The sequence below is a fragment of the Coregonus lavaretus genome (assembly GCF_964263955.1).
Source record: "Coregonus lavaretus genome assembly, chromosome: 5".
NCBI lineage: Eukaryota > Metazoa > Chordata > Actinopteri > Salmoniformes > Salmonidae > Coregonus > Coregonus lavaretus.
In genome coordinates this window covers 68,462,216-68,489,580 of record NC_139992.1, presented here as the reverse complement: position 1 = coordinate 68,489,580, position 27,365 = coordinate 68,462,216, and the positions used below count along the sequence as shown (strand labels likewise).

Sequence of the window (27,365 nt, the reverse complement as noted above, 5' to 3'; positions counted from 1 at the left end):
TTTCACTGCAGTCAAAACAAGGAGTGTAGCGTTAGCTACAAGAACTGACAGACACAGACGGTGCGCTTGACATGGAGAGAGGTATCGGTAAGTTGTCTTGTCGTCTTAATTTTTAACAGTTAGCTACTTGGAGTAGACTAGACAAAATAGCACCCGGTACATTCAGTGCCTTTGGCAAGCTAGCATGTCACCTATTTCTAAATAGCGCACATATTATCTGGCTAGAGCAAGGTTAATTGGCTGTCTATAGCTAGCTAACGTTAGCTAACTTAGCTCATCATGGGCATTTCCATGTAAAACGCCCCATGACTCACGAGCACTAACATGTGAAGTTCATAAGAGCACATTACATTTGGTGTCAAATGAAAGCTAAGAGTTTATAAAAAAAATTTTTTTAAATGCGTTATTATTCTACCAAATAGGTAACACAACAGAATGACCAATAAATCAGGAACAGATTGACTGCTACTAAATGGTCTACAATGGGAACTCATAGTAGTCACAAACCTCAGTTGGGTCACCTGCTACTGTACTGTCCTCCCTTCCACTCGCATACAGTTATGTTCAGATCATAACTATTTTCTTTCTCTGTCTGTGGTGTGGTGGTCAAAGCCCTTGCTCTCTTCCTCTTTCTCTCTCTCTCTTCTGCTCTCTCTCTCTCCAGTTAATGTCACCTCTCCCAGCTTTTACTGAGACCTACCCCCTCGTTCCATTTACTGTAACCAGCCCTCTCCCCCACTGAGAACTGACTGACACCCCAGGCGTCCATGGACGTTGGAAAGTAGTTGTACTTGTGAAACATAGATGTCTATGCTTGATCCAGACCAACCAAATTTGGTGTTGTTTTGGGGCGGAGCTCATTAGAAGTGGTAGTGTGCGAATCCTCATACTAGCGTACTAAACAGTATGTAAAAAAAATATAATGTTTTATAGTATGTGACATTTTTAAAATAGTACTCCAAATGTGTCATGTAATACGAGATTGCGTTGACCCCTGCCATTCGTTAATTTTGGTACAGCACGTCAATTTATCTGATTATCAGCTGTTGTCAAACACTTGAGTTGGAAAAGACAAGTGAATTCTACTAGATCAAACGTCGTGTGCAGTTTAAGTATGTAGTAAGCTAGTATGGGTATTTTGACAGGGCTAGTGTGTAGAATAATACCCAGACATGTAAAGGAGGATATACACATTTTCGGCCTTTGTGTACCTATTCAGGATACATCGCCATGAAGCGAATGACATTCAACTTTATACATTTCTCTATAGTACAGATCAGGGACCCATGATGTCATTTTGTTACCATCGTTCTGTTACCGGATATTTATCCACTTCACTTACTGTAGTTCAATAACCAAAATATATTTGCTCAAACTCAAGGTGTCATATACGGTAGCTGACACCCCATTCTTTCTGCAGACATCTTTGGATCTTAATTCGGAGTAGATATTTAACCAAGTGTTTGGAAAACGTGGTCACATAAAAAAACTGAGGGAGATTTTACCGTCATTCTGTTACTTAACTTTACATCTGCACTGTTCTTCAAGTAAATGTGTTTTTCAAAAAAAATTATGTGGAAATTGTTAAAAGTAGGCCTAGTCCTTGAGTTGTATGGTTTGTTTAACTTTGCAATCAATGGTTTTTGTTTAGCATACTTTTAAAGTGAAAAATCAGTCTCTGCGTCATTCTGTTACCATGGAATTGACCTAATCCCAGAGCATAAAATTAACACTGCCACCCGCCAAATGCGGTTAGATTTAGGTATTGGCGGGTAAGAATGTCTATTTCACCAGCCACGTTGGCGGGTGGTCAATTTGCAGAGCTCTACAGTGCATTACATTTGCGAATAAAAATAGTCAAAAGTCAAGTTGAGCACATGTGCGAGTTGCGATTTATTGTAGAAATATGCTGCAGTAGATGTTTTCAAAGTATGTCTTCTGTTTTGTTTCATAGATGCTAATCACACAAATAAATATAAATCCTATATCCCACATCACGCACCAACACTGCCTGGCAGGAGAGCTGTGCGCACTGAGTGAAGTGCTGTTAGATTCATTTTTGGAGGAGCTGCGCACAGGCATAAAAGTTGTTGGCCTAATTTAGTCTAAAGTCTACAAAGTGAGACTTTGTCCTCGTGTTTCTTGACTATTTACATTGTTTTGTTCACAAGCTCTGATGTTTTTCAACTTAGTTTGAGTCTGCTGCTTCAGCTGATAGTGAAGAGACGCCCTAATCAGATCCGAAATCTTACACACAGACACATTACACTACTTGAGTGGCCCCGTTACCACGGTAACCCTCTGCCCTTAAAGGGGCAGCTGAACAGAACATTTTGTATTATCTGATATTTTGGTTAAAAGACTCAGGTCACAAAAAATGAAATGAAATTTAGCAATATACCACATTATTTATTGCTAATATATTTCTTGTTTTTAGAAACAATACAAAGCATGGTCATCCATTTCTTTTGTTATGTAATTATATATATATAGAGAGAGAGAGAGAGAGAGAGAGAGAGAGAGAGAGAGAGAGAGAGAGAGAGAGAGAGAGAGAGAGAGAGAGAGAGAGAGAGAGAGAGAGAGAGAGAGAGAGAGAGAGAGAGAGAGAGAGAGAGAGAGAGAGAGAGAGAGAGAGAGAGAGAGAGAGAGGAGAGAGAGAGAGGAGAGAGAGAGAGAGAGAGAGAGAGAGAGAGAGAGAGAGAGAGAGAGAGAGAGAGAGAGAGAGAGAGAGAGAGAGAGAGAGAGAGAGAGAGAGAGAGAGAGAGAGAGAGAGAGAGAGAGAGAGAGAGAGAGAGAGAGAGAGAGAGAGAGAGAGAGAGAGAGAGAGAGAGAGAGAGAGAGAAAAAAAATATACTTAAGTTCACACAGGACACCAGATAAGACAGGAGAATTTCACCAGATAGGACAGACTGACCCTAGCTCCTTGGCAAATAGACTATTGCAGGATAAATACTGGAGACTGAGATGGGGAGGGTCGGGGGACACTGGCCCTGTCCGACGATACCCCCGGACAGGGTCAACCAGGCAGGATATAACCCCACCCACTTTGCCAAAGCACAGCCCCCACACCACTAGAGGGATATCAACAGACCACCAACTTACTACCCTGAGACAAGGCTGAGTATAGCCCACGAAGATCTCCTCCACCGCACGAGCTGAGGGGGTACAATGTGACGCACCCCTCCTATGGGTGGCATGGGAGCGCACTAGTAAGCAAGTGACTCAGCCCCCGTAATAGGGTTAGAGGCAGAGAATCCCAGTGGAGAGAGGTGAGCCGGCCAGGCAGAGACAGCAAGGGTGGTTTGTCACTCCAGTGCCTTGCCATTCACCTTCGCAACCCAGGGCCAGACTACACTCAATCATAGGACCTACTCAGTAAAGACTTAAAGGTCAAGACAGTCTGCGTCTCTCACATGGATAGGCAGACTGATCCATAAAAATGTACCTCTATAGGAGAAAGCTCTGCCTTCAGCTGTTTGCTTAGAAATTCTAGGGACAATAAGGAGGCCTGCGTCTTGTGACCATTGCGTATGTGTAGGTACATTACAAAGTATGTGGACAACCTTTCAAATTAGTGGATTCGGCTATTTCAGCCACACTCGTTGCTGACAGGTGTATATAATCGAGCACACAGCCATGCAATCGCCATAGACAAACATTTACAGTAGAATGGCCCGTACTGAAGAGCTCAGTGACTTTCAACGTGGCAACGTCATAGGATGCCACCTTTCCAACAAGTCAGTTGGTCAAATTTCTGCCCTGCTAGAGCTGCCCGGTCAACTGTAAGTGCTGTTATTGTGAAGTAGAAACGTCTAGGAGCAACAACGGCTCAGCCGTGAAGTGGTAGGCCACACAAGCTCACAGAACGGGACCGCCGAGTGCTGAAGCGCATTGTTTGTCGAGATCAATGTGGAAGAACTTGACTGGCCTGCACAGAGCCCTGTCCTCAACCCCATCGACTTTTCTGCATAATTTTTGGACATAAAGTTTCAGCTCTTTGCAATGTTTCAAAGATCAGGTTCCAGAGTAACGCCGAGGTCCTTTACAGTTTTATTTGAGACGACTGTACAACCATCAAGATGAATTGTCAGATCAAACAGCAGATCTCTTTGTTTCTTGGGAACTAGAACTAGCATCTCTGTTTTGTCCGAGTTTAAAAGTAGCTTACACTGTCAGAAGGTTACATTATGCTACAAAGTAACTACTAGCTAACTGATAGTCTGTGGGTTGCATTTGGTGTGTGTTTACCAGTTACCCATCTAACTTCTACCTATGTACAGTGGGGAAATTTTTTATTTAGTCAGCCACCAATTGTGCAAGTTCTCCCACTTAAAAAGATGAGAGAGGCCTGTAATTTTCATCATAGCTACACGTCAACTATGACAGACAAATTGAGAAAAAAAAATCCAGAAAATCACATTGTAGGAATTTTAATGAATTTATTTGCAAATTATGGTGGAAAATAAGTATTTGGTCACCTACAAACAAGCAAGATTTCTGGCTCTCACAGACCTGTAACTTCTTCTTTAAGAGGCTCCTCTGTCCTCCACTCGTTACCTGTATTAATGGCACCTGTTTGAACTTGTTATCGGTATAAAAGACACCTGTCCACAACCTCAAACAGTCACACTCCAAACTCCACTATGGCCAAGACCAAAGAGCTGTCAAAGGACACCAGAAACAAAATTGTAGACCTGCACCAGGCTGGGAAGACTGAATCTGCAATAGGTAAGCAGCTTGGTTTGAAGAAATCAACGGTGGGAGCAATTATTAGGAAATGGAAGACATACAAGACCACTGATAATCTCCCTCGATCTGGGGCTCCACGCAAGATCTCACCCCGTGGGGTCAAAATGATCACAAGAACGGTGAGCAAAAATCCCAGAACCACACAGGGGGACCTAGTGAATGACCTGCAGAGAGCTGGGACCAAAGTAACAAAGCCTACCATCAGTAACACACTACGCCGCCAGGGACTCAAATCCTGCAGTGCAAGACGTGTCCCCCTGCTTAAGCCAGTACATGTCCAGGCCCGTCTGAAGTTTGCTAGAGTGCATTTGGATGATCCAGAAGAGGATTGGGAGAATGTCAGATGAAACCAAAATATAACTTTTTAGTAAAAACTCAACTCGTTGTGTTTGGAGGACAAAGAATGCTGAGTTGCATCCAAAGAACACCATACCTACTGTGAAGCATGGGGGTGGAAACATCATGCTTTGGGGCTGTTTTTCTGCAAAGGGACCAGGACGACTGATCCGTGTAAAGGAAAGAATGAATGGGGCCATGTATCGTGAGATTTTGAGTGAAAACCTCCTTCCATCAGCAAGGGCATTGAAGATGAAACGTGGCTGGGTCTTTCAGCATGACAATAATCCCAAACACACCGCCCGGGCAACGAAGGAGTGGCTTCGTAAGAAGCATTTCAAGGTCCTGGAGTGGCCTAGCCAGTCTCCAGCAACAGTGTGTGAAAACCTTGTGAAGACTTACACTAAACGTTTGACCTGTATCATTGCCAACAAAGGGTATATAACAAAATATTGAGAAACTTTTGTTATTGACCAAATACTTATTTTCCACCATAATTTGCAAATAAATTCATAAAAAATCCTACAATGTGTTTTTCTGGGAAAAAAATGCTCATTTTGTCTGTCATAGTTGACGTGTACCTATGATGAAAATTACAGGCCTCTCTCATCTTTTTAAGTGGGAGAACTTGCACAATTGGTGGCTGACTAAATACTTTTTTCCCCCACTGTAACTGCTATGTAAATACTATGTTGTTGTCATGAAAAGTCAGTGGTACCACATTTTCTGGTTTTCATCAGTGGATAAATATAGACTTTGTTATTATCTAGCTAGCTTAGTGATTCTTCAGTTTTCAGGAACATGCGTGTGAAAAAACTACAAAATTGTATTACTTGTACAGACGAGGACATTTTTACAGAAATTTTACAATTGTGTAACATTTTCATGACTGCTGTTTTAGGGACTCTAAATTGAAATGGTAGCAGTTGACTGACCTCCATGTATTTTCGATTTTCAGTGACTGGTAGTGAAACCAGCAACCCCATCAGCGTGGCCAGTCATGAGAGCTGCTATCTGAGGACTTAAGCCACCACCGCCACTATGAAGGTCCCTGCCAACCTCAATATTTCCTATGGGGACGTGGATCCCCCTGAAACCCCTCCCACCATGTCCATTGACAAGCTCTTCCCAGCACTCCTGGAGTGTTTTGGGATCATCTTGTGTGGCTACATTGCTGGACGTGCAAACATCATCACATCCACACAGGCCAAAGGATTGGGGAACTTTGTGTCCAAGTTTGCCCTCCCAGCATTGCTCTTTAAGAACATGGTACTGTTGGACTTTGGCAATGTCATTTGGTCATTTTTGTGGAGTATTCTCATCGCCAAAGTGTCTGTGTTTTTCATTGTGTGTCTGATTACACTACTGGTTGCCAGTCCTGACACTCGCTTCAGCAAAGCTGGTCTCTTCTCTATCTTTGCTACTCAAAGCAATGACTTTGCTTTGGGATATCCTATTGGTGAGTGTTGTATTCTTATTCTTTCCATCCTTTCAGTTTCACTCCTTCCAAATTGAGAGCCTCCTGGCAGAACCTCAGAACAAATGAAATTGATGTCTTGAATGTCTTTCATACTTTTAAATCTTGTTTGGTTGGTTTGTGACAAAGAGTCTGATTCACTCTGCTCTCCTCCCCTCCCTAAAAGATAACTTCCTGAACTGTACCTTTTTGTTTCTTCACAGTTGAGGCCTTGTACAAGAACACTCACTCAGAGTACCTACAGTACATCTACCTGGTGGCACCAGTGTCCCTCATGGTTCTCAACCCCATTGGCTTTGCCTTCTGTGAGATCCAGAAGTGGAGGGACCAGAGAGACCAGCAGCAGAGCAAACTCCAGATAGTGGGTGTGGTCATCTTTCAGGTTCTGAAGAACCCCATCGTCTTCATGGTTGTTATAGGCATTATCTTCCACTTCATCCTTGATCAGAAGATCCCTGCTTTCATGGAGCAGTTTGTGGATGGCCTGGCTAACTCTTTTGGAGGAGCGGCCCTGTTCTACTTGGGCCTCTCCATGGTGGGCCAGTTGGGAAAGCTCACCGGGTCTACTGTTGTAGCCCTAATCCTGCTCATCACTGCAAAACTGTGAGTATTTGGGGTGGATTTAGGAGGGATTGTTTGAGTTTAAGAATGTTAGGGTAGATTATTACACGTGTATAGTATGTTTATTTTTTGTGTTTTTTTTTTACCTAATACCAACTTGAGCATACATGAACTGTGCTACAATTTCATATTCATATAGGACTACAGTTCATATATGTTCATACTGTTCTTTAAAGCTTTAGTTGTAATCATACAGTGTCAGGACCTAAGACCACACCACACCTGCTGGTAATGACATTTTCTGTGTTAGTGTAATGCCATGCAGGTCTGGGCCTGTGGGAGAGCTGACAACAACATGTTATTGACTCATACGTAACTGTACATCCATATAGGTCTGTTACAACCGTAGGCACATGACTGCCATTGTATTGTGTAATACCAACATTCTTCAATGCTGGCACCCACCCACATTTCAGTGTTTTGACCTTCAGAACATTCTTTATTCTCATAACCCTTGACAATAAAGTATCTTCCTTCTCACCTGATGATTGATTCATTGTGAATGAATCCAGCATTTCTCTTGTAAACTTTAGTAACATTAAACTTAATAACATGTTTTTTCTTCTGGAGGTTGGTGATGCCGTTGATCTGTCGAGAAATGGTAGAGCTACTGGACGCCGACCACACCAACTCTGGTCTCAACCACTCCAGTCTCTCCAACTATGCCTTCCTCTATGGAGTCTTCCCAACCGCCCCCAGTGTGGCCATCTATGCTGCTCACTATAACATGGAGCTACAAGTCGTAAGTCATCAACCCTCTCCTGTATGGATCGAAATGTATGCCATAGGAAGACATTGACAGTGTCATAATTGTTTTCTTTGTGTATTGTTTTCTAACAGGTTACATCAGGGATGGTACTAAGCACATTCCTCTCAGCTCCCATAATGTATGTTTCTGCTTGGTTGCTGACAATACCATGGATGGACCCTAAACCATTGATGGATTCACTGCAGAATGTCAGCTTTAATGTCAGCATCATCAGCTTAGTTACACTGGTGAGTTTTGACTGCCTCCAACCATTATGAACGAAGAACTATCATTAACTGTAATCGTTATCTCTTAACTGGCTTTGTGCTGGTTAGCCTATTTTATTTCAGACAGGGTGGTCGGATTTCAGGAAATGATAACCCACAAGCAGGGTGCTGTGTTGATTGTACTAAAGCTTCTTTGTACCTAATCCCATTTATGTTGTGGAATTCGGGGACAGTAGTTGAGTGTGGTATCAGGTGATACTGTCTAGACTGGGCTACATTGATTCAGTATTGAAAATGGAAACAATGATATTGAAAAGCTTAGCGCAGGGAGTCTATGAACAGCAGAGATGGGGATATGACTTGAAACCAGGCAGTTCAAAGTCATCAGCAGGATGTCTCTGTCTGGTGCCAATGATATGATACTTGAGGCTTACTTCCTCCTATAATGTGGCCTCAGTTTCACTTCTGTAACGAACCGTGAACACATTGCTAGGAGAAATCTGCTGATGTAAAAATGGCTTTATAAATACATTAGATTTGAAATTTGATTTGATACACAGAGAGCAGCTTTAAATTTAGGACTGTTTAATTTCTGTTCCTGTTCCCATTCGGCTGGCCATTATTTTATTTTTTTACATTCTAGACTGGTCATATCCAATTTTATTTTACACATGCGCTGAATACATCTGGTGTAGACTTTACTGTGAAATGCGTGCTTATGAGCCCTTCCTAACGATGCAGATTTCTAAAATAAAATAGTAACACAAGGAATAAAATAAAATACATAATAATGGAGCTGTATACCGGGAGTACCAGTACCAGATCAATGTGCAGAGGTATTTGAGGTAGATGCAGTGCATTCGGAAAGTATTTAGACCCCTTCCCTTTTTCCACATTTAGTTACATTACAGCCTTATTCTAAAATGGATTAAATAAAAATGTTTCCTCATCAATCTACACTCAATACCCCATAATGACAAAGCAAAAACAGGTTTTAAGAAATTTGAGCAAATGTATTAAAAATAAAAAACAGAACCTTATTTGAAGAAGTATTCAGACCCTTTGCTTTGAGACTCGAAATTGAGCTCAGGTGCATCCTGTTTCCATTGATCATCCTTGATGTTTCTACAACTTGATTGGAGTCCACTTGTGGTAAATTCAATTGATTGGACATGATTTGGAAAGGCACACACCTGACTATATAAGGTCCCACCGTTGACAGTGCATGTCAGAGCAAAAACCAAGCCATGAGGTCGAAGGAATTGTCTGTAGAGCTCCGAGACAGGAATGTGTCGAGGCACAGATCTGGTGAAGGGTACCAAAACATTTCTGCAGCATTGAAGGTACCCAAGAACAAAGTGGCCTCCATCATTCTTAAATGGAAGAAGTTAGGAACCACCAAGACTCTTCCTAGAGCTGGCCACCCGACAAAAACCGAGCAATCGGGGGAGAAAAGCCTTGGTCAGGGAGGTGACCAAGAACCCCATGGTCACTCTGACAGAGCTCCAGAGTTTCTCTGTGGAGATGGGAGAACCTTCCAGAAGGACAACCATCTCTGCAGCACTCCACCAATCAGGCCTTTACGGTAGAGTGGCCAGACGGAAGCCACTCCTCAGTAAAAGGCTCATGACAGCTTCTTGGAGTTTGCCAAAAGGCACCTAAAGGACACTCAGACCATGAGAAACAAGATTCTCTGGTCTGATGAAACCAAGATTGAACTCTTTGGTCTGAATGACAAGCATCACGTCTGAAGGAAACCTGGCACCATCCCTACGGTGAAGCATGGTGGTGGCAGCATCATGCTGTGGGGATGTTTTTCAGTGGCAGGGACTGGGAGACTGGACGGGATCGAGGGAAAGATGAACGGAGCAAAGTACAGAGAGATCCTTGATGAAAACCTGCTCAGGACCTCAGACTGGGGCGAAGGTTCACCTTCCAACAGGACAACAACCCTAAGCAAAAACAACGCAGGAGTGGCTTCGGGACAGGTCTCTGAATGTCCTTGAGTGGCCCAGCCAGTTTCCGGACTTGAATCCGTTCGAACATATCTGGAGAGACCTGAAAATAACTGTTCTAAAAACCTGTTTTTGCTTTGTCAGTATGGGGTATTGTGTGTAGATTGATGAGGGGAAAAAAAACGATTTCATCAATTTTTAGAATAAGGCTGTAACGTAACAAACTGTGGAAAAAGTAAACAGGTCTGAATACCTTCCGAATGCACTGTATGTACATGAAGGCAGGGTAAAATGAAAGGATAGATAATAATAATAAGAGCAAAATAAAGAACAGAGTAGCAGCAGCAAATGATGAGTGTAAAAGTGTGAGTGTTTGTGTTGTCGGTATGCGTGTGTGTATATAGTGGATGGGTTTTGTGTGGGAGTGATAATGTAGTGTGTGTATGTATATCTATCTATAGCTCAGCAAAAAAAGAAACATCCTCTCACTGTCAACTGCATTTACTTTCAGCAAACTTAACATGTATGAACATAACAAGATTCAACAACTGAGACATAAAATGAACAAGTTCCACAGACATGTGACTAACAGAAAGTAACAGTCAGTATCTGGTGTGGCCACCAGCTGCATTAAGTATGCAGTGCATCTCCTCCTCATGGACTGCACCAGATTTGCCAGTTCTTGCTGTGAGATGTTACCCCACTCTTCCACCAAGGCACCTGCAAGTTCCCAGACATTTCTAGGGGGAATGGCCCTAGCCCTCACCCTCCGATCCAACAGGTCCCAGATGGGATTGAGATCCGGGCTCTTCGCTGGCCATGGCAGAACACTGACATTCCTGTCTTGCAGGATATCACACACAGAACGAGCAGTATGGCTGGTGGCATTGTCATGCTGGAGGGTCATGTCGGGATGAGCCTGCAGGAAGGGTACCACATGAGGGAGGAGGATGTCTTCCCTGTAACGCACAGCGTTGAGATTGCCTGCAATGACAATAAGCTCAGTCCGATGATGCTGTGCCACACCGCCCCAGACCATGATGGACCCTCCACCTCCAAATCGATCCCGCTCCAGAGTACAGGCCTCGGTGTAACGCTCATTCCTTCGACGATAAACGCGAATCCGACCATCACCCCTGGTGAGACAAAACCGCGACTCGTCAGTGAAGAGCACTTTTTGCCAGTCCTGTTTGGTCCAGCGACGGTGGTTTTGTGCCCATAGGCGACGTTGTTGCCGGTGATGTCTGGTGAGGACCTGCCTTACAACAGGCCTACAAGCCCTCAATCCAGCCTCTCTCAGCCTATTGCGGACAGTCTGAGCACTGATGGAGGGATTGTGCGTTCCTGGTGTAACTCGGGCAGTTGTTCTTGCCATCCTGTACCTGTCCTGCAGGTGTGATGTTTGGATGTACCGATCCTGTGCAGGTGTTGTTACACGTGGTCTGCAACACTGCGAGGACGATCAGCTATCCGTCCTGTCTCCCTGTAGCACTGTCTTAGGCGTCTCACAGTACGGACATTGCAATTTATTGCCCTGGCCACATTTGCAGTCCTCATGCCTCCTTGCAGCATGCCTAAGGCACGTTCACGCAGATGAGCAGGGACCCTGGGCATCTTTCTTTTGGTGTTTTACAGAGTCAGTAGAAAGGCCTCTTTAGTGTCCTAAGTTTTCATAACTGTGACCTTAATTGCCTATCGTCTGTAAGCTGTTAGTGTCTTAACGACCGTTCCACAGGTGCATGTTCATTAATTGTTTATGGTTCATTGGGAAAACATGGGAAACAGTGTGTTTAAACCCTTTACAATGAAGATCTATGAAGTTATTTGGATTTTTACGAATTATCTTTGAAAGACAGGGTCCAGAAAAAGGGACGTTTCTTTTTTTGCTGAGTGTATGTATGTATGTATGTATGTATGTATGTATGTATGTATGTATGTATGTATGTATGGTATGTATGTATGTATGTATGTATGTATGTATGTATGTGTGTATACAGTTGAAGTCGGAAGTTTACATACACTTAGGTTGGAGTCATTAAAACTCGTTTTTCAACCACTCAACCACATGTGCAGTTGCAAACGGTAGTCTGGCTTTTTTATGGTGGTTTTGGGGCAGTGGCTGCTTCCTTGCTGAGAGGCCTTTCAGGTTATGTCGATTATAGGACTCGTTTTACTGTGGATATAGATACTTTTGTACCTGTTTCCTCCAGCATCTTCACTAGGTCCTTTTGTTTATTGTTCTGGGATTGATTTGCACTTTTCGCACAAAAGTATGTTAATCTCTAGGAGACAGAACGCGTCTCCTTCCTGAGTGGTATGACGGCTGCGTGGTCCCATGGTGTTTATACTTGCGTACTATTGTTTGTACAGATGAACGTGGTACCTTCAGGCGTTTGGAAATTGCTCCCAAGGATGAACCAGACATGTGGAGGTCTACCATTTTTTTTCTGAGGTCTTGGCTGATTTTCTTTAGATTTTCCCATGATGTCAAGCAAAGAGGCACTGAGTTTGAAGGTAGGCCTTGAAATACATCCACAGGTACACCTCCAATTGACTCAAATGATATCAATTAGCCTATCAGAAGCTTCTAAAGCCATGACATCATTTTCTGGAATTTTCCAAGCTGTTTAAAGGCACAGTCAACTTAGTGTATGTAAACTTCTGACCCACTGGAATTGGGATACAGTGAACTATAAATTAAATAATCTGTCTGTAAACAATTGTTTGAAAAATTACTTGTGTCATGCGTAGGGTCAGTGCAAGATAGTCAGTGCAGATAATTTTGGTACCATTAATTGACTATTTAGCAGTCTTATGGCTTGGGGGTAGAAGCTGTCTCGAGCCTGTTGGTCCAAGAGCCGATGCTCCAGTACCGTTTGCCGGACAGTAGTAGAGTGGAACAGTCTATGGCTTGGGTGGCTGGATTCTTTGGCATTTTTTCAGCCTTCCTCTGATACCACCTGATATAGAGGTCCTGGATGGCAGGGAGCACGGCCCCAGTGATGTACTGGGCTGTCCGCACCACCCTCTGTAGCGCTTTGCGGTCAAGGGTGGTGCATTTGCCATACCAAGCGGTGATGCAGCCAGTCAAAATGCTCTCGATGGTGCAGCTGTGTAACTTTGAGGATCCGAGGCCCCTTGCCAAATATTTTCAGACTCCTGAGGGAGAAGAGGCGCTGCCGTGCCCTCTTTACGACTGCGGGTGTGTGTGAACCATGTTAAGTCCTTAAGGGCTTTGCAGACTGTCGGATTCAGTCTTTTACAATTATCACGTCACACTGCAACGTTAAAATCTTGATATCAACTTGGCCAGATTGTACAATTGGCTTGTGAGGCTACGTCAGCCGACGTAGGCTACGTCAACTGCAGCGGTGTATTTATCTGTGCATGTGCCAGCACAAGCAGCGCAAGCCTCACTATGCTTATACACAAGTGAAGTGAGTTCGGAAAAATTGAAAGTAGCTATGCCTTTTAGAAATTGTTTTTGCATACAAACTTTATGTCCGAACTCAGAATCAAATAGGCTTCCCTAAAATAACATGGTCTCTGTGGTAGAACGTTTATTTTGAGTGGCGATATTGTGCATTTATCCAAATCCCATCAGGTAGCCTGATTTTCAGATGTCATGTAGCCTAAACAAGATTATTAGGGGAATCGTTCTTCTTGCACAGCATGTAAATGTTTAAATATGATATATTAATCTGACAATTCACAATCATCTTAGTATTGTGTGCATACTCAGTGCCTGCCGTGTTCCTATTGGTCAGTCACCGGGATCGGCTCGTAACACCAGCTACATTTAACGATAAAGGCAAAAAAATGAACACTGGCAGAACTTTGTCGGAGCCTACTTAATCGGCAGACCTAGACTCTGTCACACTGAATGAGCCAAGATGTCTGGGATGGTAAAATCGTGGCATAAGAAAATCGTACAGTCTGCAAAGGCCTTTAGTGATGTGGACGCCAAGAAACTTGAAGCTCTCGACCCGCTCTACAACAGCCCCGTCGATGTGGATGGGGGCGTACTCTCCCCTCTTTCTCCTATAGTCCTTGATTAGCTCCTTGGTCTTACTAATGTTGAGGAGAGGTTGTTGTCCTGGCACCACACTGCTAAGCCTCTGTCCTCCTCCCTGTAGGCTGACTCATCGCCGTCGGTGATCAGGCCTACCACTGTTGTGTTGTCAGTAAACTTGATGATTGTGTTGGAGTCATGCGTGGCCATTGAGTCGTGGATGAACAGGGAGTACAAGAGGGGACTTGGCACACACCCCTGAGGGGCCCCCTTGTTGAGGGTCAGCGTGGCGGAGGTGTTGTTGCCTACCCTCACCACCTGGGGACGACCTGTCAGGAAGTCCAGGATCCAGTTGCAGAGGGAGGGGTTCAGTCCCAGGGTCCCTAGCTTGGTGATGAGCTTGGAGGGGACCATGGTGTTGAACGCTGAGCTGTGGTCTATGAACAGCATTCTCACATAATTATGGCACGACAATGGGCTTCAGGATCTCGTCACGGTATCTCTGTGCATTCAAATTGCCATCGATAAAATGCAATAGTGTTCGTTGTCTGTAGCTTTTGCCTGCCCATACCATAACTCCACCGCCACCATGGGGTACTCTGTTCACAACGTTGACATCAGCAAACTGCTCGCCCACACGACACCATACACGCAGTCTGCCATCTGCCCGGTACAGTTGAAACTGGGATTAATCCGTGAAGAGCCCACTTCTCCAGCGTGCCAGTGGCCATTGAAGGTGAGCATTTGCCCACTGAAGTCGGTTACGATGCCAAACTGCAGTCAGGTCAAGACCCTGGTGAGGACGACGAGCACGCAGATGAGATTCCCTGAGACAGTTTCTGACAGTTTGTGAAGAAATTCTTTGGATGTGCAAACCCACAGTTTCATCAGCTGTCTGGGTGGCTGGTCTCAGACGATCCCGCAGGTGAAGAAGCCGGATGTGGAGGTCCTGGGCTGGCTTGGTTACACGTGGTCTGCGGTTGTGAGGCCGGTTGGACATACTGCGAAATTCTCTAAAACGGCTTATGGTAGAGAAATGAACACTCAATTCTCTGGCAACAGCTCTGGTGGACATTCCTGCAGTCAGCATGCCAATTGCACACTCCTTCAAAACTTGAGACATCTGTGGCATTGTGTTGTCTGACAAAACTGCACATTTTAGAGTGGCCTTTTATTGTTTAATCAGCTTCTTGATATGCTACACCTGTCAGGTGGATGGATTATCTTGGCAAAGGAGAAATGCTCACTAACAAGGATGTAAACAAATTTGTGTGCAACATTTTAGAGAGAGGCTTTTTGTGCGTATTGTATGGAACATTTCTGGGATCTTTTATTTCAGCTGAAACATGGGACCAACAATTTTTTTATGTTGTGTTTTATGTTTTTGTTCAGTGTAGTTACTGTGGGGACGACATCTATGCTTTTTATATGCTGTGATATAATTGCACTGACTTGCTCTAGAATGCATGTGGTGTTTGTTGTGATATGGGTTTATGAAATTGCAATTCCGGTTTACATTAAGACGTATGGTATCGTTTTCTGTATGGTTTGTGTAGACAAGCATATCTAGCGTTGAGATTATCTTTTTGTTACAGGTTTGGACAGTAACTGTCATGTTCCTGAGTAAGAAATTCAAGAGACTACCTCACATGTTCACCCTCAACCTGTTCCTGGCACAGGCAAGGCTTTGCTTTTGAATATCTGTTACTTTTCACAAAACATCCATCAACTTACATATTGTATGTCCAAGGAATAATGTTGTACATATCATATTGTCCATAGTAAAAGTTGTAAGTGCAATATCACTGTCTAAAAGTTGTCATTGCTTGCTGCTGTCTATTGACGTTTGCCTCTCTGTGCATCCAGATTCTAGCTTGTGTTGGCATGATCTTGTGGAACTTTGTCGTGCGACAAGACAGCTTCATTGGACACGTGTTGACGTTCACACTGTTATACAGCTCACTGTACAGTACTTATGTATGGCCAGGTATGTCTGTCACCCACACAACCGTCAACATTATACCACCACCATTCTTTCCTCTAGTATGCTTTTGTGTTGTATGTATAAAGTATGTTAACATACTGTGATTAAAAAAGTGAATAGTGCGGTGTCTAGCAATGATAATCTCGACCTAGAGTGCGTGTTGTTTTAGGTCTGATAGCACTTTCCCTTGTGCTGATGAAAAGGGGTGGTGAGCTAAAGTTTGCACCAGGCTTCCTGGTGATTGCAGGCTGGGGGTGAGTCATGAGTTTTCCACTGAATAATGAAATAGCTGGAAACCAAGGGACCTTTTGTTGAATCTGCTGCTCAAACAGTCTTTATCTGATGCCAACAGAGTCCCAGCCCTTGTGGCAGCAGTGCTCCTCATAACTGGGGAGAGGATGCCTGACACCATCGACTCAGCTTTCTTCTATGGGAGACCCCAGGTGAGACAGACTTGGAAAAGAAGACATTCAAGATTTGGGGAAATATCACCTCTCATAGAACATGACTTCATCATCCTGACCCTCTGTCTTTTTGACTTCCGCAGAACATCTGCACCTCAGTTGTGCTTGTCTTCAGCATAGTGCTGGGTGGGGGCTCATTGATGGGCCTCAGTCGAGGCACATGGGATTTTAAGTACCAGGTCCTGGAGAGAGACTCTATGTTAAGCACTACTGAGGATCTGAGGCCCCAGAGTTGCCCCGATACCCAAACTATCCCAGACATGTTGGAGCCAGCCGGAACCGGAAGCATCAACAGAGGTATACTGTATGTTAGCTGGATTTATGACATGTATACCATTTAATCAATTGTATGATGCTGATCAAATGTATTCTATGTGTGTTGTCAGAGTGCCATATGTGTGACTGTGCTCCGTCGCAGCCCATGCCTGATATGATTGTCAGCACAAACAAAAATGACACACTTGTCATCGAGCCAGGTAGTGATTTAAGAAACCTACTAACCTACATCCCTCAAGTCTTCATTTGAATTAATTGTGTCAGATATCTCCTCTTCCTGTATACAAATAATGTTGTTAAACCAAGGGCCAGGAGTTTCCCTGGTCAGGTCAGGTGGTCAGACCAGGAAATACTCCTTGCAATAGTTATTCCCACACTTGGTTTCAAATTATTCACTCAACTAACCTATCAGTCATTACCCTGTGGGTCACTCACCATCTGTCTGCTCTGTGGCCTCCCTCAGGTCAGTGTGGGACTGACTGTGAGTCCCCAGGCTGTCTACTGGCCCAGGAGGAGCAGCAGAGGCAGCTAGCAGACAGACAGGTGGCCCGCCACGTGCTCCTGTGCCTGCTACTGACCGTCAGCCTATTAGCTGTGAGTGACTCAACATCACACAAAGCTCCCTCAGAATAAGATAAAACCTAATTGGTTGGGTTGTTGCTCAAGGGTCAGTTAATGTAATAATGTTGTGCTAGAGTATTATGCCATTACCTCACAGCTAGGCCTACCTTATGCAACAGAGTCTGTTGATTTGTTTTACCCCTGTCCTGCCCTTCAGGTTTGGGTTAGTATGATGATCCCTGTTTGATTACATCTCTCTCCACGGTTTTAGAACCTGTCCAGCTGCCTGTGGTGGCTGTTTAATCGAGTTCCTGGGAGACTCTACTTAGAGCTGCAGTTCTTCTGTGCTGTGGTCAACTATGGACAGGTACAATAGGCCTCCCTGGCCTAGACATAATGACATTAACAACTGCTGTATTCATTTAATGGTGGTGGTGTTTACATATCTGTGTTTTCTGTCCTCAGGGCTTCATCTCATTCGGGATTTTTGGGCTGGACAAACATTTGATAATACTGCCATTTAAAAAGAGGTAAGTGGTTCCCGGACTTGCATTTCATAGGATCTAGTAGTAAGCTGTGTATTGAATAAGAAGCCTTGAGATGTATTTTTGTCCAGGATATCCAATCTGTGGCATAGAATGAAGCCAGAGGAGCAGCCTCAACTGGTTGTATCTGACGACATCATGATGACCTGCACTCAATTCACCACGTACCACAAAGAACAGTGTGTCCGGGACATTGTCCAGAAGAAGAGGTGAGGGGTCAATTATAGTCGCCTTACAGTGCTGCTCTGCTCAGGGATTCAATAGAAACTGTTTGCTTTTGCTGTGCAACCACTGTATATTTGCGAAAACGGCTTACAGTATTCTTGAAACTACTATTGCATGGTGAGATTGTTCTGACTAAATATGAGACACTAAAACCGCCTCTTATTATTAGTCTTTTACGACTTTCTTATTATGATTTGACAGTCTGACATATCATTTTGTATACCCATTGATCATCCCTAATATAAATGATTTTTCCCTGGCTTTTGGTGCATGGGTTGTGTGTTGAGCACTTCTCTCTTGCTTTTGTCTGTGTGCCATCTTCCTCCTCCTGTGTATCTGCTTCCTCTTTCTTTCGTTCCTCTTGGCCCTGGCAGCTGTGGGGAGTGCATAACTGGCCTGTTGGTGAATCCTTCCTCTGACACACAGGTGTGGGGAGAGGACGGTGGCGGACACTTTTCTTGGCATTGAGCTGGTGGAGTGGCTATTGCAGGTGGGTCTGTCACAGGACCGAGGAGAGGCTCTGCTCTACGGGGGCCGACTGCAGCAGGGTGGGGTTCTCCAGCACATCACCCAGGAGTACGGCTTCCAAGATGATGAGCTACACTACCGCTTCACAGCGTAAGGTGGGCCCTGGACAGGCCCAGTCTCAAGGGCCCTGGACAGGCCCAGTCTCAAGGGCTCTACTGAGGCACAGGATGACAAAGGGATCGGCTACCTACCAGACCTGAATCCAGGTCTCTACCTACCTAGCACTAGCAGTATTAACCCACAGAGGTGAATTGAAGAATCTGCTGCTTTTTGAAATACTCGTATTGTTTTGCACATGGAAATATGCAGTCATAAACAAGCATTGAGCACTTGTTTGTTTTCTTTTAAACTGTCCATTGTAATGTCTTTGTGTGGTACTGTATGCATAACAAGATTTAACAGGCAGAACTAATAATGGATAATCTTCCAAAACTATGGATGTCAAATATCTTGCATTATCATCTCAAATTATACAGACTAGCTTGTATCCCCTTGATGACACTCGTATACCATGAGGCTCTGGTTTAACCTGTTTTTATTTAGTTTGGATGACAAGAATGGTATTTAGCAATGTGACCTCAGGTATTAAAAATGGAAGCCTGTAATGTTGCTGTGTATTCTAAATACCCTTAATTTGGCCATTGTTTATAACTTGAAAATAGGATATGGCAGCTAGATCTATTTTTAATACATTTGAATAATGTAGATAGAATGGTGTCAAATGTTTATGGATGCAGACTTGTCTGCTAATGCAGAATTGTATTGTTTGGTTTTTACTTATTTGAATGATTCTTGGCAAAAAAATATATACATTTTTGATCAGCTATCTTCTTTTGGGATTTTTAAATACACAACAATTAAATTCCAGTTTGTTTTGGTTGTCTTATGTTTGTTGGAAGAAAAGGAGTACAATACCGAATGTGCCAGATTAAATGTACTCTTTATTATTTGGGTTATTTTGTCCTTAATGGGGTTGTGCTTATTACTGTTGCTAATAAGGTAATTGAGGCATGTATTCACCTTGTTTGGCATTATGAATGTTTGAATAATGGTTTGTCAATGTATTTATTTCATGTCACTTGACTAAGAGAATGTACGGTATCATGTACTTTGAAGCCAACTAATGCTGCATGTTCCTCTGATTCCCAGCCTGTTCTGAAAAAAATAATCCTCTATTGTACCTCTGGTTTATGTAATTCCTTTTATCCTGGGTTAAAACAGGAATGATGGATACATGTTGTGGTAACGTGTGGGTGTGGCTCTACCTGCAAGGCCTTTCGGGGTGGTTTAGGATGCCTGAAGGCAGTGGTGTGATAATGGGAATTTGTCCTGTTTTACTTTAAATCAACCTATGCAAATCACTCAGTAAACAGCTCAAAGGTCAAACTAAAGGCTAAACTCTCTCCTCAACTGCTCTAGTAATACTGTTTAATGTTTAAATTATAAACAAGTATTATATTCAACCAAAGAAAATATGACAGGCTGTAATTGATCTAGATGTATTAATACTTTCTACTGATGAGCAGCAATTTGTGAAACTACCATTTCACTGTTCCAATATAGTGACAGTATTGCATGCTGGAGTTGGTGTTGAAACAACCCCTTGTCATTCCAATATGAAAGATCCCACTAAATGTTACTGTACACGCTCAGTTCTTCCTGGACTGAGTAAGAAAACAGGTGCACAACTGAAGTAGGGTCTTCAATACCACTTGATAAAAGTTTCTCCATCTCAGCCATCTTCTCCCTTTCTACCACTCTCATATTCTGCATGATCTTCTTTCCTTTGTCCTAAAAATAATACAATACAAAATTAAGCCAAATATTTGCTTATTCTTTAAAGAGTTAAGATGTATAGCTTTGGAAAAGTTCTGTACCTTGGTGCTGTCAATGATTGCAGCCACCACCTCATGTTTGATAAACAGTGGATGTTTGCGATCCGGCTTGCTCTGGAAACGGGGTATCTTCTTAACAGGGTCATCAGGGCCGTAACAGGGAGAGCTAGTTTGCTTCAACTGTTTAATGTCGTTCACAAAGACGAAAGGTTTGAAAACAGACCTGTTGGGTAAGAAAGGACCCTTAATATACATTGATTTGCATAAAATGTAGATGGAACAATAACATGGCTAGGTAGGGTGTGTTAGCGGTGGCTAGCTCCATACTCTACCTCTCAGGGTCAGGAGTTCCAGTGATGTAGTGCACCCCTGGCAGGGTGGGGTCTGTTGGTACGACAGACACCATGCTTCCTGTTGTCATGAACATCCCCTCCATGTTGATGCCACTCTCCTTGTCCCTCAGGATATCCATCATTGTCTCAGCTGTGATGTGTCCTAAATACTCAGAAGTAATTCATTGTAAATTTGTCATCCTATATCAGGGCTCTCACAACCCTGTTACTGGAGAGCTACCGTCCTGTAGGTTTTCGCTACAAAACCTAATTTAGCACACTTGATTCTAATAATTAGCTGGTTGATAAGTTGAATCGGGTTAGTTACAACTTGTGTTGGAGCGAAAACCTACAGGACAGTAGCTCTCCAGGAAAAGAGTTGGTGAGCCCTGTCCTATATGGATTCACTATTCAGTTTTGATTCAAATCTGATCAAACCCATTTTTTCTATACGACGCAAACAACTAATCCCTAAAGCAAATGCCTACAAAGGCCTACATTTATCTACATCCTTAACCAATATACAGTAACTCACCTTTGCTTCTCTCTAGTAGGTTACGTCCTTCGCAGTATCTGCTGCCAGACGCCTCTATTCTGGCTGTAGTCATGAAAGAGTATGTCTCAGCAAAACTAAACGGGGCCTTCCCATCCCACCAGCCATGGCTCTTTGCATACTCCCTCATCCCAGGGTGTTCCTTGTCTATCTTGGTTGTTATTGAGTATTGATTGGAGATATTACGATATCCATCTAATGGAGGATTTAAAAACAACAAAAACTGTTATTGTTCTGCAAGTTTACAAGTTGGGTCAACTTAAACCCTGATAGCTTATTAATGTACCTCCCACTTTCTCTGCTGCCCAGTACTTCCCAGACGTCTCCATAACCCAGGCCTCAGTCCTGTCGGAGATGAGGAAGCTGTTGTTGTAGGTAAAGCCAGACTGGTCCTCCATGCAGTTTCCTCCCTGGCCATATTTCTCCAGCAGCTCAGCAATAACATCCACAGCCTTCTGAGCAGTCTCCGCTCTCTCCAGACCAAGTCTGAAAAGACATACCCATCACATTGATGTGTCCTCATTCCTTGCTACCTTGTCCCCATTACAGTGCAATGCATTTTTATTTTACAAGCCATAATTAACAAATACCTGAGCAATGCATAGTTGAAGAATGACAAACTACAGACAGGAACAGATATGTATGATGTATGATTCAGCTGGCAGATATTCACCTGACAAAATCCATGCCAAGAAGGGCCTCCTCGTCCTCAGCACTTTCTCTGCCCCATACTGCCTCGTTTCCGATGCACACCTGGTGCTCGTTAGCCCCCATCTCAGCCCCCCACAACCAGGCTGGTCTGCTCAACACAACTGCATTGGTATGGGCTGCCTGCTCAATTTCGATGTATGTGCACTAGTCCGAGGAGCAAAACAGAAAGGGGACACAGCTGTCATTGTGTGCCTACTGAGTGTAAGACAGGTGACATTTCCACATCACTACAATATACACTACCGGTCAAAAGTTTTAGAACACCTACTCATTCAATGGTTTTTCTTTATTTTTACTATTTTCTACATTGTAGAAAAATAATGAAGACATTAAAACTATGAAATAACGCATATGGAATCATGTAGTAACCAAAAAAGTGTTAAACAAATCAAAATATATTTTAGATTCTTCAAAGTTGCCACCCCTTTGCCTTGATGACAGCTTTGCACACTCTTGGCATTCTCTCAACCAGCTTCACCTAGAATGCTTTTCTGACAGTCTTGAAGGAGTTCCCACATATGCTGAGCACTTGTTGGCAGCTTTTCCTTCACTCTGCGGTCCGACTCATCCCAAACCATTGTGGATTGTGGAGGCCAGGTCATCTGATGCAGCACTCCATCACTCTCCTTCTTGGTCAAATAGCCCTTACACAGCCTGGAGGTGTGTTGGGTCATTGTCCTGTTGAAAAACAAATGATAGTCCCACTAAGCCCAAACCAGATGGGAGGGCCTATCGCTGCAGAATGTTGTGGTATCCATGCTGGTTAAGTGTGCCTTGAATTCTAAATAAATCACAGACAGTGTCAGCAGCAAAGCACCCCCACACCATAACACCACCTCCTCAATGCATTACGGTGGGAACTACACATGCAGAAATCATCCGTTCACCCACACCGCGTCTCACAAAGACACGGCGGTTGGAACCAAAAATCTCAAATTTGGACTCCAGACCAACGGACACATTTCCACCGGTCTAATGCCCATTGTTCGTGTTTCTTGGTCCAAGCAAGTCTCTTCTTCTTATTGGTGTCTTTTAGTAGTGGTTTCTTTGCAGCAATTCGACCATGAAGGCCTGATTCACACAGTCTCCTCTGAACAGTTGATGTTGAGACGTGTCTGTCACTTGAACTCTGTGAAGCATTTATTTGGGCTGCAATTTCTGAGGCTGGTAACTCTAATGAACTTATCCTCTGCAGCAGAGGTAATTCTGGGTCTTCCATTCCTGTGGTAGTCCTCATGAGAGCCAGTTTCGTCGTAGCGCTTGATGGTTTTTGCGACTGCACTTGAAGAAACTTTCAAAGTTCTTGACATTATCCGTATTGACTGACCATCATGTCTTAAAGTAATGATGGACTGTCGTTTCTCTTCGCTTATTTGAGCTGTTCTTGCCATTATATGGACTTGGTCTTTTACCAAATAGGGCGACCTTCTGCCAACTAATTGGCTTAAACACATTAAGAAGGAAAGAAATTCCACAAATTAACTTTTAAGAAGGCACACCTGTTAATTGAAATGCATTCCAGGTGACTACCTCATGAAGCTGATTGAGAGAATGCCTAGAGTGTTTAAAGCTGTCATCAAGTCAAAGGGTGGCTATTTGAAGAATCTCAAATATAAAATATATTTTCATTTGTTTAACACTTCTTTGGTTACTACATGATTCCAAATCAAATCAAATTTTATTTGCCACATGCGCCGAATACAACAGGTGTAGACATTACCGTGAAATGCTTACTTACAGCCAACAATGCATTTATTTCTTAATAAAAAAGTAAAATAAAACAACAACAAAAAAGTGTTGAGGAAAAAAATTGCAGAAGTAAAATAAAATAACAGTAGGGAGGCTATATACAGGGGGGTACCGGTGCAGAGTCAATGTGCGGGGGCACCGGCTAGTTGAGGTAATATGTACATGTGGGTAGAGTTAAAGTGACTATGTATAAATAATTAACAGAGTAGCAGCAGCGTAAAAAGATGGGGTGGGGGTGCAAATAGTCCGGGTAGCCATGATTAGCTGTTCAGGAGTCTTATGGCTTGGGGGTAGAAGCTGTTGAGAAGCCTTTTGGACCTAGACTTGGCGCTCCGGTACCGCTTGCCGTGCGGTAGCGGAGAGAACAGTCTATGACTAGGGTGGCTGGAGTCTTTTACAATTTTGAGGGCCTTCCTCTGACACCGCCTGGTATAGAGGTCCTGGATGGCAGGAAGCTTGGCCCCAGTGATGTACTGGGCCGTACGCACTACCCTCTGTAGTGCCTTGTGGTCTGAGGCCGAGCAGTTGCCATACCAGGCGGTGATGCAACCAGTCAGGATGCTCTCGATGGTGCAGCTGTAGATCTTTTTGAGGATCTGAGGACCCATGCCAAATCTTTTCAGTCTCCTGAGGGGGAATAGGCTTTGTCGTGCCCTCTTCACGACTGTCTTGGTGTGTTTGGACCATGATAGTTCGTTGGTGATGTGGACACCAAGGAACTTGAAGCTCTCAACCTGTTCCACTACAGCCCCGTCAATGAGAATGGGGGCGTACTCAGTCTTCTTTTTTTTCCTGTAGTCCACAATCATCTCCTTTGTCTTGGTCACGTTGAGAGAGAGGTTGTTATCCTGGCACCACACGGCCAGGTCTCTGACCTCCTCCCTATAGGCTGTCTCATCGTTGTCTGTGATCAGGCCTACCACTGTTGTGTCGTCGGAAAACTTAATGATGGTGTTGGAGTCGTGCCTGGCCATGCAGTCATGGGTGAACAGGGAGTACAGGAGGGGAATGATCAAGCACCCCTGAGGGGCCCCCGTGTTGAGGATCAGCACGTCAGATGTGTTGTTACCATGTGTTATTTCATAGTTTTGATGTCTTCACTATTATTCTACAATGTAGAAAATAGTAAAAATAAAGAAAAACCCTTGAATGAGTAGGTGTTCTAAAACTTTTGACCGGTAGTGTACATGCTGAAAACATGCACAGAGGAGGTCTTAGAGACTTACTTCAACTTTCTCTCCTGCATTGTAGTCTCTTGCAGGGAAGTAGACCACCTCCTGGACCTCATCACAGGGCCTGTCTGAGTTCTTTCCGAAGATGATGCGCTGTCCCTGGGTGGCAGGGGGCAGAGCCACAAAGGTGTCACAGGAAGATGGGTACATTCTGGTGGGCAGAAAGAATTCAGCAACCAAACCAACCCACTGGGCAAACCACGTCATTTCAACTTGGAAATGTGGGTAATATTTGGTTGAGACGTTGATCAATAAGATTTCTAAATGTATTAACCCACTCAAAAAGACAGAAGTTCGTTGAATTCCCAATGTGTTATAACTATCCTTTCAACCATCTAAAAGCACAACCAAATTCCAATGGAAAAACAATGTCAGATTTTTGGTTTAGTTGTCATCTAAATGTGTTATCACTGCGCTTTCAATCATTTAAATGCACAACAAAGTTCAAATGGGAATTCAATGTCAGATATTTTGTATTTATACAACAACTTAATGTGTTATCAATGCTTCATCTAATAGCACAACCAAATGAACTGGATTGCAGTTAAGATTACATTAAAAAGGACATTGTGATCAATGCTGTTCAACATTCTGCACAGATTATTATAGCAAGAAGATCTCCACAGAACTGCGACCTTTGCATGTTATTTGAACATGCATGCTTTCTATGATTACATAAGAAGACATTTATAGTTACAGTAGGCTAACCTCAAAATGTGGCCATGGATGTGTTACTCATTTTAAGGTTGAATAAATACTGTTACATTAGTTTGTAAGACAGCCTTAACTGTATTACAAAAATATTATTGAATTGTGTTTGGTTGACAACGCATCTAAATGTCATCATTTAAAGGATATCTAATGCTTGGATAGTTTCATCTGAGCCACTGGCTTAAAACTTATTCTTTAACTTTTAGTTTTGGTTTAGTTGGAGACGTGAATCCAACATATATTTGTTAACTTGTCGACAAGTAAATAGGCTAGTGGAATTTAATTGTGTTTGGTTGTCAACACAACCAAATATCAACATTTGAAGGAGATGTATCTTTGTCTAGCTTTAATTCCAGTTTGTCTACAAATTAATAATTGATATGTTGGATTCACTTCTCCATCTCAACCAAGAATCAAAGTTAAAGAATAGGACTAAATCAAATCGAACTTTATTTAAATGATCCCTTTAAAGATCCCAATAAAACAATAAAGTTAGGGATGGGAATTGCCAGGGACCTCACAATACGATATTATCACGATACTTAGGTGCCAATACGATATGTATTGCGATTCTCACGAGTCTTTATCTATTGCGATTCGATACTGTGATTTTATTGCGATTCAATGTTCCAAACATATTGCTCACTATACAGTATGTCTGCTGCAGAGGGACAAGAGAGCCATGAGAAAACGAGTTTTGATCAGTCATGGAAATAAAAGTGAAAACAAATTGACTCCCTATTTAAAAAGAAGATGGAGAACAAGCTATGAAGGGGAAAATACTGGAGTTTTGGTGCAGGTAAAGCCAACAATCGCAAAAATAATATTGCGATATGTAACTATCGATTTTTTCCCCAATCACTAAATAAAGAGCATAGTTGTAGATCAACTCTCCAATCTAGAGTAGGAGGTGCTGCCCACTAGTTTTTTTTCTTCTGATGGTGGATATAATGTTGAAGATCTGACGTTGTTTAAAAGGTACAAATTCAACATATTTTATACAAGGTTTGCCTATGTTGAAAATGTGTCACAATGATGACATAATCCTGTGGTTGAAATGTCACCCTCAAAACAACAGTTTACATTAATTACTTTTAGATTCCACGTCACAATACGTTGACAAATTCCGTTGAAACAACTGATTCAACCAGTTTGTGCCCAGTGCGAAGCTAGTTACTGTGACAGAAGGCTATTTACAAAGAACACACTATGATCAAATACACTTAAATGGTTGATGATTTTACTAAATGAACACAAAAACAAAACACTTGACCATACACTGGACATTGCCTGTCTGATGTACAATCTGAAATAATCTGCTGATTTCAGCTAGGCATGTTACCTGTCACTGCAGCCAAGTACCGGATCACAAATTGTAGCCGACAATGGATTTTTTTTTAATGTCCCCCTGGTTCATTAAACCAGAAACTTTGTCATTACTTTCACTTTTATTTCATTCTTTACCAGATTTCACAAGTGCGCACAATGAATGCTGTGACTGCCTCCGTGTTGTTGGTTGTACGTCAGAGGTCAC

At 43.0% G+C, this 27,365-nt stretch overlaps 2 protein-coding genes across 2 annotated transcripts; one reads left to right on the top strand and one right to left on the bottom strand.

Annotated features, from left to right (window-relative positions):
• Window positions 1-19,655, top strand: LOC311130132 (lysosomal cholesterol signaling protein-like). Its single transcript, XM_084162815.1, has 16 exons — window positions 1-87; window positions 6,044-6,544; window positions 6,766-7,165; window positions 7,754-7,925; window positions 8,024-8,179; window positions 15,721-15,804; window positions 15,992-16,112; window positions 16,279-16,363; window positions 16,462-16,552; window positions 16,657-16,870; window positions 16,960-17,049; window positions 17,313-17,443; window positions 17,682-17,777; window positions 17,876-17,940; window positions 18,027-18,164; window positions 18,607-19,655. Exons 2-16 carry the CDS (start codon window positions 6,127-6,129, stop codon window positions 18,800-18,802), a joined length of 2,457 nt encoding a protein of 818 aa, XP_084018941.1. The 5' UTR covers window positions 1-87; window positions 6,044-6,126; the 3' UTR covers window positions 18,803-19,655.
• On the bottom strand, window positions 19,227-27,356 carry scrn3 (secernin 3). Its single transcript, XM_084162816.1, has 8 exons — window positions 27,174-27,356; window positions 25,115-25,271; window positions 22,102-22,283; window positions 21,715-21,914; window positions 21,411-21,623; window positions 20,876-21,038; window positions 20,586-20,766; window positions 19,227-20,499 (listed from the first exon to the last, which is right to left on the bottom strand). The coding sequence occupies exons 2-8, from the start codon at window positions 25,268-25,270 to the stop codon at window positions 20,338-20,340; spliced, it is 1,257 nt and encodes a 418-aa protein (XP_084018942.1). The 5' UTR covers window position 25,271; window positions 27,174-27,356; the 3' UTR covers window positions 19,227-20,337.
• Between the last annotated feature and the right edge of the window lie 9 nt (window positions 27,357-27,365).

Bases quoted from the DNA above. Each gene is read 5' to 3' on its own strand.
- LOC311130132 (XM_084162815.1), top strand. From the start codon at position 6,127: ATGAAGGTCCCTGCCAACCTCAATATTTCCTATGGGGACGTGGATCCC. The intron at 16,113-16,278 runs GTATGTCTGTCA...GTGTTGTTTTAG, and splicing joins CAGTACTTATGTATGGCCAG to GTCTGATAGCACTTTCCCTT. The intron at 16,553-16,656 runs GTGAGACAGACT...TGACTTCCGCAG, and splicing joins TCTTCTATGGGAGACCCCAG to AACATCTGCACCTCAGTTGT.
- scrn3 (XM_084162816.1), bottom strand. From the start codon at position 25,270: ATGTACCCATCTTCCTGTGACACCTTTGTGGCTCTGCCCCCTGCCACC. The intron at 21,915-22,101 runs GTGAATATCTGC...ATGTCTTTTCAG, and splicing joins CTTGGCATGGATTTTGTCAG to ACTTGGTCTGGAGAGAGCGG. The intron at 21,039-21,410 runs GTGAGTTACTGT...CTGAGTATTTAG, and splicing joins CCTACTAGAGAGAAGCAAAG to GACACATCACAGCTGAGACA.